General features: G+C 37.4%; 1 protein-coding gene across 1 annotated transcript; it reads right to left on the reverse strand.

Moving 5' to 3' along the window:
* Nucleotides 1-1,607: 1,607 nt before the first annotated feature.
* Nucleotides 1,608-9,392, reverse strand: LOC147386611 (serine/arginine repetitive matrix protein, putative (DUF936)). Its single transcript, XM_086423902.1, has 4 exons — nt 8,036-9,392; nt 3,273-3,497; nt 2,448-2,539; nt 1,608-2,340 (listed from the first exon to the last, which is right to left on the reverse strand). Exons 1-4 carry the CDS (start codon nt 9,158-9,160, stop codon nt 1,683-1,685), a joined length of 2,100 nt encoding a protein of 699 aa, XP_086280028.1. The 5' UTR covers nt 9,161-9,392; the 3' UTR covers nt 1,608-1,682.
* Nucleotides 9,393-13,471: the final 4,079 nt, after the last annotated feature.

The following is a 13,471-nucleotide window of genomic DNA, read 5'->3' on the forward strand; positions in this document are numbered from 1 at the left end:
TCCACCATCCAAAATCCAAGGTTTAGTGAATACAAAATTAATCGAAGCATCGGAAAAAGGAGACAAAGCTGTTGCATTTGCATAAGTGTTTTTATTACTAGCACTTAGGTTTGGACTCATCATTGATAAGGCAAGGGAAAGCTGTTGAAGTTGCTCTGTGGAAAATCCGTGCAAGGCATTGACTGGTCAAGAATTTTGCTTGTTTTGCTAATGTCCTGTGGATAAACTCCATGTGTAGATTGAGGGGAATCTGTTGCATTAGCAATAGGGAAAGAATTCTGTTGAAATCCACGTTGTCGTTGTTGTGGTTGACCTTGTCGATTGCTTGTGATGTTGGGTGTCCATGTGTCATTTTTGTATCTACATCTATCCTTAGTATGTCCTCTTCTATCACAGTGTTTGCAATAAAAATTACAGTGTTCACAGTACTTCCCCTTTGACTTATTTGAGTAGTTTTTCGAATGATTTTGAATTGCAGTAGCGATGGAGAAATTTTCAGTTGTCTCTAATGTCACTTGCCATTGCATTTCATCTTGATTGACAAGAAAATAGGCCTGATGAACATTAGGCAATGGAGTAATCATAAGGATGTTGCTACGAACAACATTGTAAGTGTCATTGAGACCCATGAGGAATTGCATTGTCCAATCTTCTTCTCTTTGTTCGATGTGCACCTTCATCTAGTTACAAGCAGAGATAGGTCGATATGTGTCTAATTCATCCCAAAGACTCTTGAGTTTTGTGAAATAAGCTGAGACTGTCATCGTGCCTTGTGAAAGAGTGGCCAGTGATTTTTGAATCTGATAAATTGCTGGTGCATTTTTCTGTGAGAATTGGTCTTTGAAATCTTCCCACACTTGATGAGCCGTTTTGGCGTGAACGACTCCTTTGGCTAAATCAGGTTCCACCGAGTGGGTGAGCCATGATAGAATCAAGTTGTTGCATTGATGCCAAAGAGCATATTCTATTGGATGCTCTATATTCAATAGATCCATCAATGAAACCAATTTTGTTCTCGGTTGTAAGGGCATGAATCATGGATTTACTCCATGATGGATAATTGGCGCCATTCAGTTTCGTTGGAACGAGCATAGGACTAGGTTGATCCAAATGATGGACGAAATATGGACTAAATGAATCCATGAATGAAGTGACGTTACTGGTGTTTGGATGTTTGGAAAGTGATTTTTCTATTGATGTTTGATTTGTATTTGTCATGGTGTTTTATTGGTTGTTAAGGCTTTTGAAGGGATCAGCAATTAGGCACCAGGATGGGGTTCTAATACCATATAAAATAATAATAGTGGCAGAATGAATAATAGAGGAATTGAGATATATTTTCATTAACATTGTGTAATATACATAAAGATATAATGTATATGGCAAGCTAAGTCTAAGGCTTGGAAGCCATGATCCCCTTTTTCTAGGATTTGAATTACACTAATTTTGGAAGGTAACTAAAGAATGGAAGATATATAAATATACAACTAATACAATATATTTCCTAATAAAATGGGTCTCAAAATCTTGAATTTTTTTGCCAAATATCTTCTAATGAATTGGCTGAATTATAATACCGGACTGATCATGAAAAACTTCATCCAAAATTACGAAAAGAAATCATCAAATATAATATTATGTTTCGACGAAAATTACATAAGGGTTCACTAACCAAAAAAAATTTAAATAGGAGGAATCAATGCGGTAGAATTATCAAAAGCCGTACCCAAATGATGAATAACAAAACCATAAATTTTCCTTTTCAGTCTTTCAATTTTCTCGGTCGAAGGACCCTCCACTTTTCCCACCACATCATCTAACCAATCATTAACTTGCTTTAATTGCGATAGAACTGCCGCAATCGGGCCATTCTCCCCGGTAGCATCATTTGATTTTTCCTCCAAGACCCTAAAACCAGCATCCAAGACCTCCTCAACAAATCGCAAAAACCATGCTTGCATCTCCAACTTCAAACTTCTTGCCAACTCCAACGTGTCTTTGACACCAGAACCCCTTGACCATGTGTCAATGACACCATTAGAGACGGATGACTGAACACTATTAGAGTGGTTCTTGGCAGGTCTTATCATGTCAACGGAATCAATTGTAGGCATTTTAGGAAGGCTTCCTGTTCCATTACACAGGAGAGAGACAATTCCAAGATCAGTAACCAATGCGGCTTCAACCCAAAGAGAAATTGATTTTGACCACTCAGTTCGGACAACAGCAGACTCAGCAACTGCCGTTGATTTATTTATAAGGTCATAAATTGATAGGAATCGGTCAATGGCAGTTAAAGGATTTCCAGCTTTGGATGATGAGCATAGATCCGAAAACATGCTGAAAGAACATAAATAAAAAATTGTTAGTCTAAAACAGTGAAAATGGATGTAAAATGAACAGCTTTTACAATTCATCGGACCAGTCCTTAAACTCAGATGGATTACCTTAAACACCTAACAATAGACTCAGTAGCAGAGGCCTCTTCCAAGGCATCAGCAGCAGCCGAAGAAGCAATATCTCTCCTTTTTAGAGCCTCCTGCATTGAGTTAATAGGTGGAAAAAAAACAGACGCTTCAGATTAAATATCCAGATTCGGGAGGAACAAAAAAACATAGCAACCAAAATACACAAAGCTCCTCAAATGGTGGGAAAAGAAAGCTAGATGACACAGCAGCTGGTCTGAACATGGATGTGCTGCATAAAATCCTAGTGATCCGAATTTAATGGGTACCCTTGGAGTAGATCCAAATAAAAATATAGGTCGGATATGGATTGATGTCCATAGACCCCAAATTGGATCCAGGTCGAATAAGGGTCCATCCCTATATCCGCCTAGATCCGAATGATATTTTCCTTTGAAAAATATATTTTATATTTTTCAAAACGTATTTTTTCTACTACTGTAATACAACATGAATTCTTATAAAATAAATGAACTATAATAGTAAAATAAAATAATATAGCAATTAGAAAAGAAATATGGCAAAGAAAAATGGTGAACAGCCGAAATTAACCAACCTGAATAAAGTAATTCAGTCAGGTCGGATCCGGATCCAGACTTAATGAAAGCAAAATGGTTCAGATATGATTTTAGCTAATTGGATCCGAGTCAGATTTGAAAAAAAAAATGGATCTGGATATGGATATATTCAGATTCGATCCAAACCCGTCCCATTTTAAGCCCCAATATGCTCATCCAGCAAATTGGTCTCAATGTGGATAGATCACAAATCATTACATACTGGATCCTTAATCTCTACAACACATACCTTCCCAAGTTTTGCAAGATTTGGAGGGACAGCATCAAGCGGGATACTGCCATCTGTCCATTTTCGATCATGAACGATGATTCTACGAGCTGTGTGACCACCAGCTTTCTCAGGCAATATAGAACCCTCTTTCTTACAACAAACCTTTGGTTTCTCATTAGTTGAAGCATCCTCTTGATTGCGCTGTCCAGCATTAGCATCACTCAGACGCCTTGAAATCGCAACCTGTGAGATTGCAAGTAATTGTCAAGAAACACAACTGATCACAAATAAGATTATATATTTGCACTTAGATGAAGCTCCACAGCACCAGTGCAAATATTGACCTAATATTACATATAGAGTGATTCTATTGCCATACCAAATTTGCTAACACCACCCCAATTCATATGTAAAATCACCAAAGAAATAGAACACGTCTTTGGGTGGCATTAGTAAAATTTGGTGTGGCAATAGAAGCTCTCTACTGGAAATTCCATTATTGCTAAAGCCCATGTTTGGTATTAAAAAAGACAATTTTTTTTGTTGCTAACACCTTTTTTTTTTTTCTGTTTATTTCTTTGCTTTGGTAGAAAAACAAATAAAAATCAAATTGGTATTGCACAAATAAGAATTTGTGAGGACTAGAGGGATTCTCAAAACTAATGGTCCTCCACAAGACCATGTTTGAGCAATGTTTCCTTTTTGGGATTTCTAAGCTTAGGTAAGGGATTGTGTGGGATTTTCTCTATTGTGTCATTAATCTCTTTCTGACTCCATCTGTCCCATTGAAAAATTGTATTTCTATAGAATTTTGCTGTCAGTGGAATCAACAAAAGTATTATAATCAACATTCTATATCCATTTTACTTCATATTTGGCACTGTGCTAATTGTATGGTGTGGCGGCAATGTGTGATGATACAATAGTAGGGGTGGCAATGATGGTAGTGATGAGTGATGGTGGAGGTGGCATTGGCAGTAGCTTCAATGTGGTGATTTTGGTGAAGGTGGCGGCAAAAGAGGTGAAGCAGTTGGAGATCATGGCTATGGTGGTAGAAATAATGTATGGAGGTGGTAGCAATTAGACAATGATGGTGATCTTAATGACAACAACACTGGTAGTGGTAGCAGCTGTGACTTTATGGTAATACCAGTTGGGGAAGGTTTGGGTGGCAAGGATCAAAGAAAGATCAAGTAGTTTGACATCTATCTATCTATCTATCTATATATATAAAATCAAAATGGCATCTAAAATTTCTTAATATATTTTTTATGAAACAAATAAATTCATTATTATAAATGGAAACGTCATCTTTACTATTATAATGAGATAAGGCAGAATAGAAGTGGTCCTACACCAAAATTTGGATTCCAAAATTATCCCCACCTTAACATTTAAACTTAATATAATCAGGGTTATTTTGGTCAAAAACCAAAAAATTGCAATTGCACATCACTAAAATCATGTTCTTAGTTTTTAAAATTACAAAAATATCGTTTTTACTATGTAATCTTTAAAATCACGCTTTAATTAATATTTTATATTATAAATAAACCCTTCAAATACATGTGCAATTGCAAATGCCACCTTCTCGTATTATGCAATGCGAATTTATCTATGAAACAAATGGAACCCATACCTAAGGTTTTTTTTATCCCTTATAATAAAAGATTAAGTTTTGGTGAAACTTACAACAAGTTGGTTAGTCTTATGCTAATCAAGAGAAAAATAAATGATAATTGCAAGAGAGAGAAGATGTTGGGTGACTAAGTTACCAGATTCATTCATCCGATATCAAATTGCGAAGTGGTACAAACCAATTTGCAATACAATTTCTTTTGGTATTATAGGATTCAATGAACCACATACCAATAGTTTTTTGTAAAATGAAGCATTGCAATTCACTAATTTTTTTGAATGGATTAAGCAAACTCAAGAGAAAATTCAAGCAACCCGAAATATGAAGATACAACATATTTTCCTAAAAAATTAAATCACACATGTTGGTCTTCAAACATCTTTAATATTATTATATGAGAGAAGTGAGCATTGTTGACACAAATCCACCTTAATTAATATTTTTTGAATTACAAAAATACCTTTAGATAGATATATTAATGAATTCAAAATAATTTATTTAAATTAATATAAAATAAAATAGCATTATTATCTTTTAAAAATCTCCAAACAAGTAATAAAATGTCAACCAATGTAGGTAAGGGAGAAAAGCACACTTAAGGCACAAATGCCTCCTAGTGCTTGAGGCGCACACTCAAGTGAAGTGAAGCACAATAAAATTATAAATATGAAAAAAATTAAATAGTGATATATTATAATTATATTATGTATAAATTTGAGCTTTTTAAATAGATTAAAATATCAAGACATCAAGAAGAAAACTAACAATCAACAATAGCAAAAAAATTAGAGAGGAACAAGAACGAGAATAAAAGAAGAATTATAAGCAGCCAACAACTAGGGTCAAAGTTTAAAAAGTCATATCGGAGGAATGTTTCTCTCAAGGAAAAAATTGATTTTGTATTGGTTGATACTTTCAATACATTCTTGAAACATTCATGTTTTGGACTATTGTTTCTTATCATTCTTGGCCAATACCAACAGGTATCAACCGATACATTCCGATATTTTGAACCATGACTAGGGTTTTGGGTTTTAGCCTAATAAAATAACAAAATATAAAATGCAATACTTTTAATGATAAAAATGTATACATTCCAAATAAATCTTTTTTTTATTTTTTGTATGTGAAGATGTGAATCAAATCTTAATTGGTGTCTTATATAAACAAAATACATTTATCTTATTTAGTTTTTACTGAGGTGTGCGCCTGGTGTGCCTTGCACCTTGGCTGAGGCATAGTCAATCAAGGCATATGCCTTGGTGCGCCTCAATTACACTACCTCACCTCCCATGTATTGGGCCGTCTTCGGTACACCTCGCCTTTAGGCATGCCTGAGGTGCACTAAGGCACTCACCTTGACTACAGAGATGTCAATAGCAACAACCCATGATTGAAGAGTATTTACCGTAGCAAAACATGCATAGCAAGTATCCCTTTATTAGTTTATATAAAAAAGAAGAAACTAAAGAGACTTTCTACCATGTCCATGTGTTTCATTATTTCTTCTCACAAACATCTTCACTCCCCCATAAACTTTAGTTTCTCTAACAATGGATTTGCAACATAAAAACTTTCTTGCACGTTTGAATTATGCATACTAGTGAACCTAAAGGATCCGAGAAACGAATTCTCTTTTCCTTCCCTTATTAAGCAAGTTTGTTTTAGTTGTGAACCACATTTCAAATTTGAACCAAGTGGAACTAAAGAAGCAAGTAACATTGGATTGGGGGGTGGGGGTTACCACATCAATGTTTGTGGAGACCACCAAACTACATACCAATATTGAAATCATGGTCCACCAAATCATCAAGCAAGATTCAATCTCTAGACTACTTTAGGGTGTGCATATCCTAGAACTCAGACCAACCAAAAACATGTATCAATACACTACATAACCCCTTTCTCCAACCATTTGTCTCATATTATAATAAGGGATGGTTAAGGTGGCAACGAGTACAATGTACATGATGCTCAAGTAATAATATTATTTTTAAGTTACTTTTGTGAGTATAAATTCTCAAATTTTAAAATTGATCTTAATAAATAAAAAAATACTTAAAAGCCATTTTGAAATACTTAACATACTTCAATGTTAGTAATTATCAAAATAAAGCCTTATTAAAGATATTATTGCAAAATTTAAATGAAGTATAAATTTTATAGATAATAAAATAATTAATTGGCATATTATTGCGAAGAGTTATCAAATGACTTAGTGCAAAACCTACTACTACTACTACAATCACAACAAACCTTATTCCAAAGTGTGCAAAACCTACTCATAGCAGATGTATGATATTAGTAGAACTAATTGTGTAGGTTTAAGCACCACAACTAATGTTTTCAATTCCCCAACCAAGGGGTGTCCAATGGATTATGTAGTAGTCGTGGATGAATTCTTATGATATTTATATATGATCAACCAAACTTTATGAGACAAGTTCACATCCATAAATGAAGTGAATTATGAAGTTGGGTATTTCTTATATCTACCTTGTTGAAGAATAAATTTATCGTACATTGGATGGTCATAACTTTGAATAATTTTGATACTAGAAATCTTCCCACAAAGAATAATAGAGTGACATGGAGGTGGGAAAGAAAGATCTATTCTTAGGTAAGATCAACGTAATTGATTCTAAAAGCCCTTGTATTTCAAAATAAAGTTCTAATTGTATGTTGAGTTTCTCTCTATTCTCATCAACCAACACTACCATCTCATAAGCAAAGACAAAGTTGTTCCAACCAATGTTAAAATCCTAATTGACAAATCAATGTTTTATTCTTACCTACTAATTAATTTCTGATGGAAAAGTGCCAACCATTGTCATTTTGAGACTTTGCTGGTTCCCAGTTATTTTTCAGATTAGAACAATCTCCAAACAAGTTGATTTTGAAAACTGTAAAGGGAAGTAGTTACTTTTCAGAAAAATAGAAGAAATCTTGGTTCTCAATATAAGTGGTGACACCAGGGCAATATTTACTTTCCAGAAAATGGAGGGGGCTTAGATTTCAAAATAAGCCATGAAATCAAGGAAAAAAGATTCAAGAATTAAGAATGAAAAGGCATGCAATCAAGCCATAATTAAATAACAAATTATTCCATAAAAGCAATAAACAATATGAGAAGCAAAAATACCTGAGTTCGCAAAATTGCTTGCACATCTGGTTTATTTTTCAAGACCCTCTCTTTCTTTTCCTCTGAGTCTGCAACCACCGGAGGTTCATCCCAGCTTTTTCTCATTGACTTTGTCGAGCCAACCAAAGCCTCTGAAACCTTTGAAATCCCTGCAGCTATGGTTGCCATTTTCTTCTTACTAGAAGAATCAGTTGTCGAAGCAACAACTGGAGAAACCTTCAATCCTCCGGAAAGCCTTCTTCCCGGAGAAATGGAAGCCCTTTTTACAGTAGGTGAAGCTTGTTTTCGGCCATTGGGTGATGGCTGACGGTATCTCGAAGGCACAACAATTGCGGGCTCCCTCGATGATTTCCGATTCTCTTCACGAGCTGATTGTAAACTTGGGACCATACACTTGGATGGAACCGGTGATGCCGACCTTGAATTTCCTTTACTTGCTGGTGAAGGGTCTCTTTTCACAGCAACGACAACTCCATTCTTCTTCCCAGCAGATATGGACCTCTGTTGCTTACCCGAAGCTGGGGAAGAGAAGCGTCGAGGCTTCTCTAAGGATTTTGTTTCATCTGAATTAACTACATTTTCGTCTACAGAAGGAATATTATCTCGTGGCACAAGAATAGATCTTGTCATTTCATATTTAACTTGTTGTGGTTGGGGTTTCTTATTAGAAATGTAGGCAGAGATGGGGTGGTGGTGGTCAAGAGATGGATTAGAGTCTTCTGAGATTGGCTGAATGACGAAACCATGCTTGGAAGGAGAAATGCGAGCGATGAGTGGTTCGGGACTTCCGACAAACGGGTGGCGTCCAGCAATGGGACGGAAGCCGGACACACGAGGAACAGGGGAATCGAAATGGAAGCGGTCTACGTGGGCAAATTGACCAAGTTGTAAGCGATTGGTGAGGATGAGATCATTGTCGCGGTCAGAGAGGGAAACGTAGGTGGAATTAGAAGAGTCAGAGAGCTGGACGTAGAAGCCATGGTTGGGCCAAAGATCGGGACCAGCGAGAGCAGGAACGATGCCAATAACTTGTAGAAGGACGGAACGATGTTCTCCAACGACTTTGACGTCGGAATTCATGGATTGGAGAAGCTTTAAAAGGATTCCTGGTGTGAGAGATGCCATTGATCTTCGATCCTTTCTTTTCAAATTACCAATCTAGCACAATTCATGAATGTATAAGACTTGAGAATGATGGATTCAATTTTGAATGAGATTTTATTCCATTCCGTTACAACTTGCAACAAAAGTAATATAAATGCCCCATTTTCAAATTCAAACTCTCTCTCTCTCTCTTTCTAATTTCAAATTTTAAATTTCAAAAGCTTTGGTACGTGAGTTTCGCACATATATCGCGGATTTATCCGTTGTGTTCTCTAACTTTATGCTCTCCTGTTGAAGCGCCAAGACGGAGTGGGGTCCACATGAAAGGAGATCAGTTATCCACATAAGTCGGCTACAGTGGACCTAGGGTTGTCAATGGATAGGATTCGACCCGGAACAAATCCAAGAAGAAATGAATCGGATCCATTTTTTCTCTTCCCAATGTTAAGATTCTACTCTAATCGAATACCAATCGGATCAAATTACCGTTTAACATACAAAATATAAAATCTTCATCTTCTTTATCTTTTACTATTTATAAGTTATAACCACTACGTAACTATGGAGGCTATTTTTCGGAAAAAGTAACACATGACAATCTCTAAGAAACTTAGCTCAATATCCGAGTTACAAGACAACTTAGTCGAACATCCGAGTTACAAGACAATTTAGCCAAATGTTCAAATTAACAAAGAAAGAGAAGAAAGGCTAGATTTTCTTTTAACCAAGCTCCGAGGGCGTATAATTGAAGTTTGGAAGTCACAAATCCCATAAAATAAGGAGTACAACTGTATTCGCGGAAATCAAAGCAAATCCCTAAAAAGATGTAACCGTTCAAATAGAAATCAAAAAGAAAATTTAGGAAGATCTAAGGAAAAAAATCACTATAAATACATAGGTGCAAGGCACTGAAAGGTATGCAATTTCTCTTTAAAAATACCATATTCTATTTTTTATACTAAAAATCTTGACTTGAGCGTCGGAGTGATGTTGTTACAGGCACACACAGAAGTACAGGAAGGCAAGAGTTCTTTTATCGATGAGAATCACGAGGTAGTGCAAGTTTTTACATCTACAATTTGGCACCATCCATGAAAAACGTTACAAGAAGAAAAACGACCAACATGGCGAAAACAAGACATGAAGAACGTGGAGAGCCGATGAATCCCTTACCAATGGACACACCACTAGCACCTCAAGTCCCAACGCTGGCGCTGCACCATTTGTTAACGAATATGAGGGAAGAAATACGTTAAGGTCTGAAAAAGCAAAACAACGAGATCATGGCAATAAGAAAGGAAAACAAAGAGCTCAAACAAAGGTTGGGTAAGGGGACCGAATCGGGGAAAGATCTGGTAGGGGAAGGCAGACAAGAACCTCTACCCCTAAGCTGAAAAAACTGAGGGAAAGTGTACTATGAACTCGACAAATACCAGAATGCAGCAAAGAAGTTCCGAAGCTCAGAATCTTATGACGAGATGAGAGGTGGAAGAAATGTTGCAAAGAAGAGATGAGGAAACCATTTGAGGAAGAGATCTAGGACAATGAGCTCAGAATGCAATTTGGGAACTCAGGGGGGCGTTATTTTCACCAGTAATAATAGGATCCAACCCCCCGAAGGCATTGCTTCCCCCTAAGTTCAAAGCATATGACAGAACAAAGGACCTTATGGATCTTATCCTCTACTATATAAGTCAGATGGTCCTATACAAGAATGACAATTTGTTACTCTACTAGCTTTGTCCAGCAACTCTGTGTCCTAGTTTCAAGGGTTGTCTACAAGATTGATAATGAGCTTCTCTAAGCTTGAAAAAGCCTTTGTTGAGTAGTTTGTGCACTTGTGAAAAAGGAAAGTTGGAGTAAACATGCTCTTCCATCTACGACAAGAAATTGGGGAGAGTATCTAATCTTTTATGACTTATTTCCGAACGAAGACGCTAGCCATGGAAAATCTGGATGAGGCGACCACGTGTGCAGCTTACATAGCAGTAATTATCTTTGGAACTCGGTTGCATAAATGTTGATCAAGTCCGACCAATCATGATTTGAAAACCTCTACAACAAGGTAGAGAAATACATCTTGGTAGAAGAATCGCTGAAAAACAGAGGGCAAGTAGTGTAGATTGTCATTGCCAATACAATAGATCCCAAAGCCCCAAAGTATCGAGTGAACCGAGAAATGTGGATGGTAAGAAATAACGACGGGAACCAAAATGGAGATCTAGGTGGAAAAGAGAACGGGTGTACACGTCGCTCAATGAGAAGATGTCTAAGATATTGAGGCATATTTAAAATGACCCGAGTTTTGTGCAGTCGTATTGGGATTATCAAGGAAAACTAGGAAAGTCGTATTACAAATATCACAAAGCAGAAAATCATCCAATCGAAGACTGTTACATATTACGACATATCATCTAGGATATGATTGAGGATGGGAAACTCAGAAGGTTTGCAGCGACTACCACTAGGGAGAGACAAAGAGATCGGAAAGGTGAAGAGCAGATGTTGCCTCTCCAGCTCCTAGGAAAGAAATGCACTAAGAACCTGAAGAGTAAAGGATAGTGCATACGATTACCAGAAGGTATAACACAGATAGGCAGACTAGACAAACGGTTAGGGCAATGGTAAAAAATATATGTCACAAGGTCGGTGTAAACTAGATATCTTTGGGGGTCGGTGAGTCACGAGGATCAAGGATTGTCTCGGGAGAACGAGAAATAGTATTCGTTGAAGACAACCTCCGAGGTATAGCTACATCCCATCAAGATGGCCTAGTAATAGCACTGCTAGTCAGCAATGTAAACATCAAGAGGATCTTGGTCAACGTAGGAAGTGTGATGGACATTCTTTTCTTAGGAGCAGCAAAAAAGATGGGTATGTCAGAAGTCTTGAACTGACTCAGTCCAACATTTTGGATTCAACAGAGCTCCGATTATTTCAGTCAGGGAAATAACCCTTCCAGTTACAATAGGTTCTAGAGTTGTCATAACGAGGTTTGTGGTAATCAGTGCGAACCCGACATACAATACCATATTCAAAAGGAGATGGATACACGAGATGAAAGTTGTCCCTTCAATTTACTACCAAGTGATACAATTCCCAAGAAAAGAAAGGATAATGGAAATCAGAAGATATTAAGAAATACCCAACGATGTTTTATAACGACACTCGAAATAAAAAAGAATGATGAAATCAAGTCGCGAGAGGAAAAGAAAGAACCATCTGACAAAACCAAGCAATTGTAGCAATTACAGAAAGAATCGTCGAAAGAACGAGTGGCCATGATCGAAGAGGTGGAACAGGTGGATCTCGGAACCAACTGAGAGCAGATGACTAATGTCGGGACATCATTGTCAAAGGAAGAACATGATAAGTTGGTAGAATTCATAAGAGCCAACAAAGAGGTTTTTGCATGGTCCTTTGAAGATATGTTGGGGATAGATCCTCTTGTCGTGTGTCAGATTGAACGTAGACTAAACAACCCGACTAGTTTGACAAAAACCAAAGAGCTTGTCTTCATGCATGAGTGTAACGGCCATGTACTCTGACACCTAGAGTTTAAGTGTAACTCGCCTCGGAATCACCCGGGAGCACCCATGTAATACTATGTAAGGCTCACTATGAAGCCATGTCAGCCCCCGTACCAGGGCATATCTGTTAGCTTAGGGTACATGTTAGCCCCGTGCCAGAGCACACTTGTTAGCTTAGTGGCATTTTTGTAATAAGAGAGTATGACCGGCCTCCACTTTTGATGTTTCCTTCTGGAAACCTGGGAAAGACTTAGCGTACTCTTTGTAAGAAGGGTGTTAGTGCTATCCCAATCCCCGGCCTACACCTACTTTGTTGAAGCCTTGAAGCCCAGTTCCGTGGAAGTCCCGCATGTCATAGGATCATCTATTGCTTATAACGCATCTATTACTTTTGTAACGCATTACCCCGTGTAATCAATATTATATCAACAAAGTTGCCTCCCGGCTTTGCCTCGTGATTGCCTCATTTACTTGTTTGCTAGCTACGTGTATGTGGTGTACGATCATTTTACAGGCTTGCAAATGGATTTGACCCCCTTGCGCCGCACGACATTGCTTCGAAAGAATATGATCGTGACAGTTGGTATCAGAGCTACAGTTGTTTGAGCATAGTTGGTATTCCCCCCTAGCTTTTCTCCCGAGATTCCATTTAGTTCACGCGAACGATGACAAGAGGAACTACTACTACCGCGGACCAACCCGTTCCAAACATACATGCACCACGTACAAACAAGAAACTCATTGAGGTATTAGAAGAGAAGGTAGCCATGCTATCCGGTCTTGTTAATGGTATTGTGCATTT

Source organism: Akebia trifoliata, chromosome 14 (genome assembly GCF_017979445.1).
Source record: "Akebia trifoliata isolate Shusen 1 chromosome 14, ASM1797944v1, whole genome shotgun sequence".
NCBI lineage: Eukaryota > Viridiplantae > Streptophyta > Magnoliopsida > Ranunculales > Lardizabalaceae > Akebia > Akebia trifoliata.

Bases quoted from the DNA above. Each gene is read 5' to 3' on its own strand.
- LOC147386611 (XM_086423902.1), bottom strand. From the start codon at position 9,160: ATGGCATCTCTCACACCAGGAATCCTTTTAAAGCTTCTCCAATCCATG. The intron at 3,498-8,035 runs GTATTTTTGCTT...GCAATCTCACAG, and splicing joins AAGCAATTTTGCGAACTCAG to GTTGCGATTTCAAGGCGTCT. The intron at 2,540-3,272 runs GTATGTGTTGTA...AACTCAATGCAG, and splicing joins ATCTTGCAAAACTTGGGAAG to GAGGCTCTAAAAAGGAGAGA.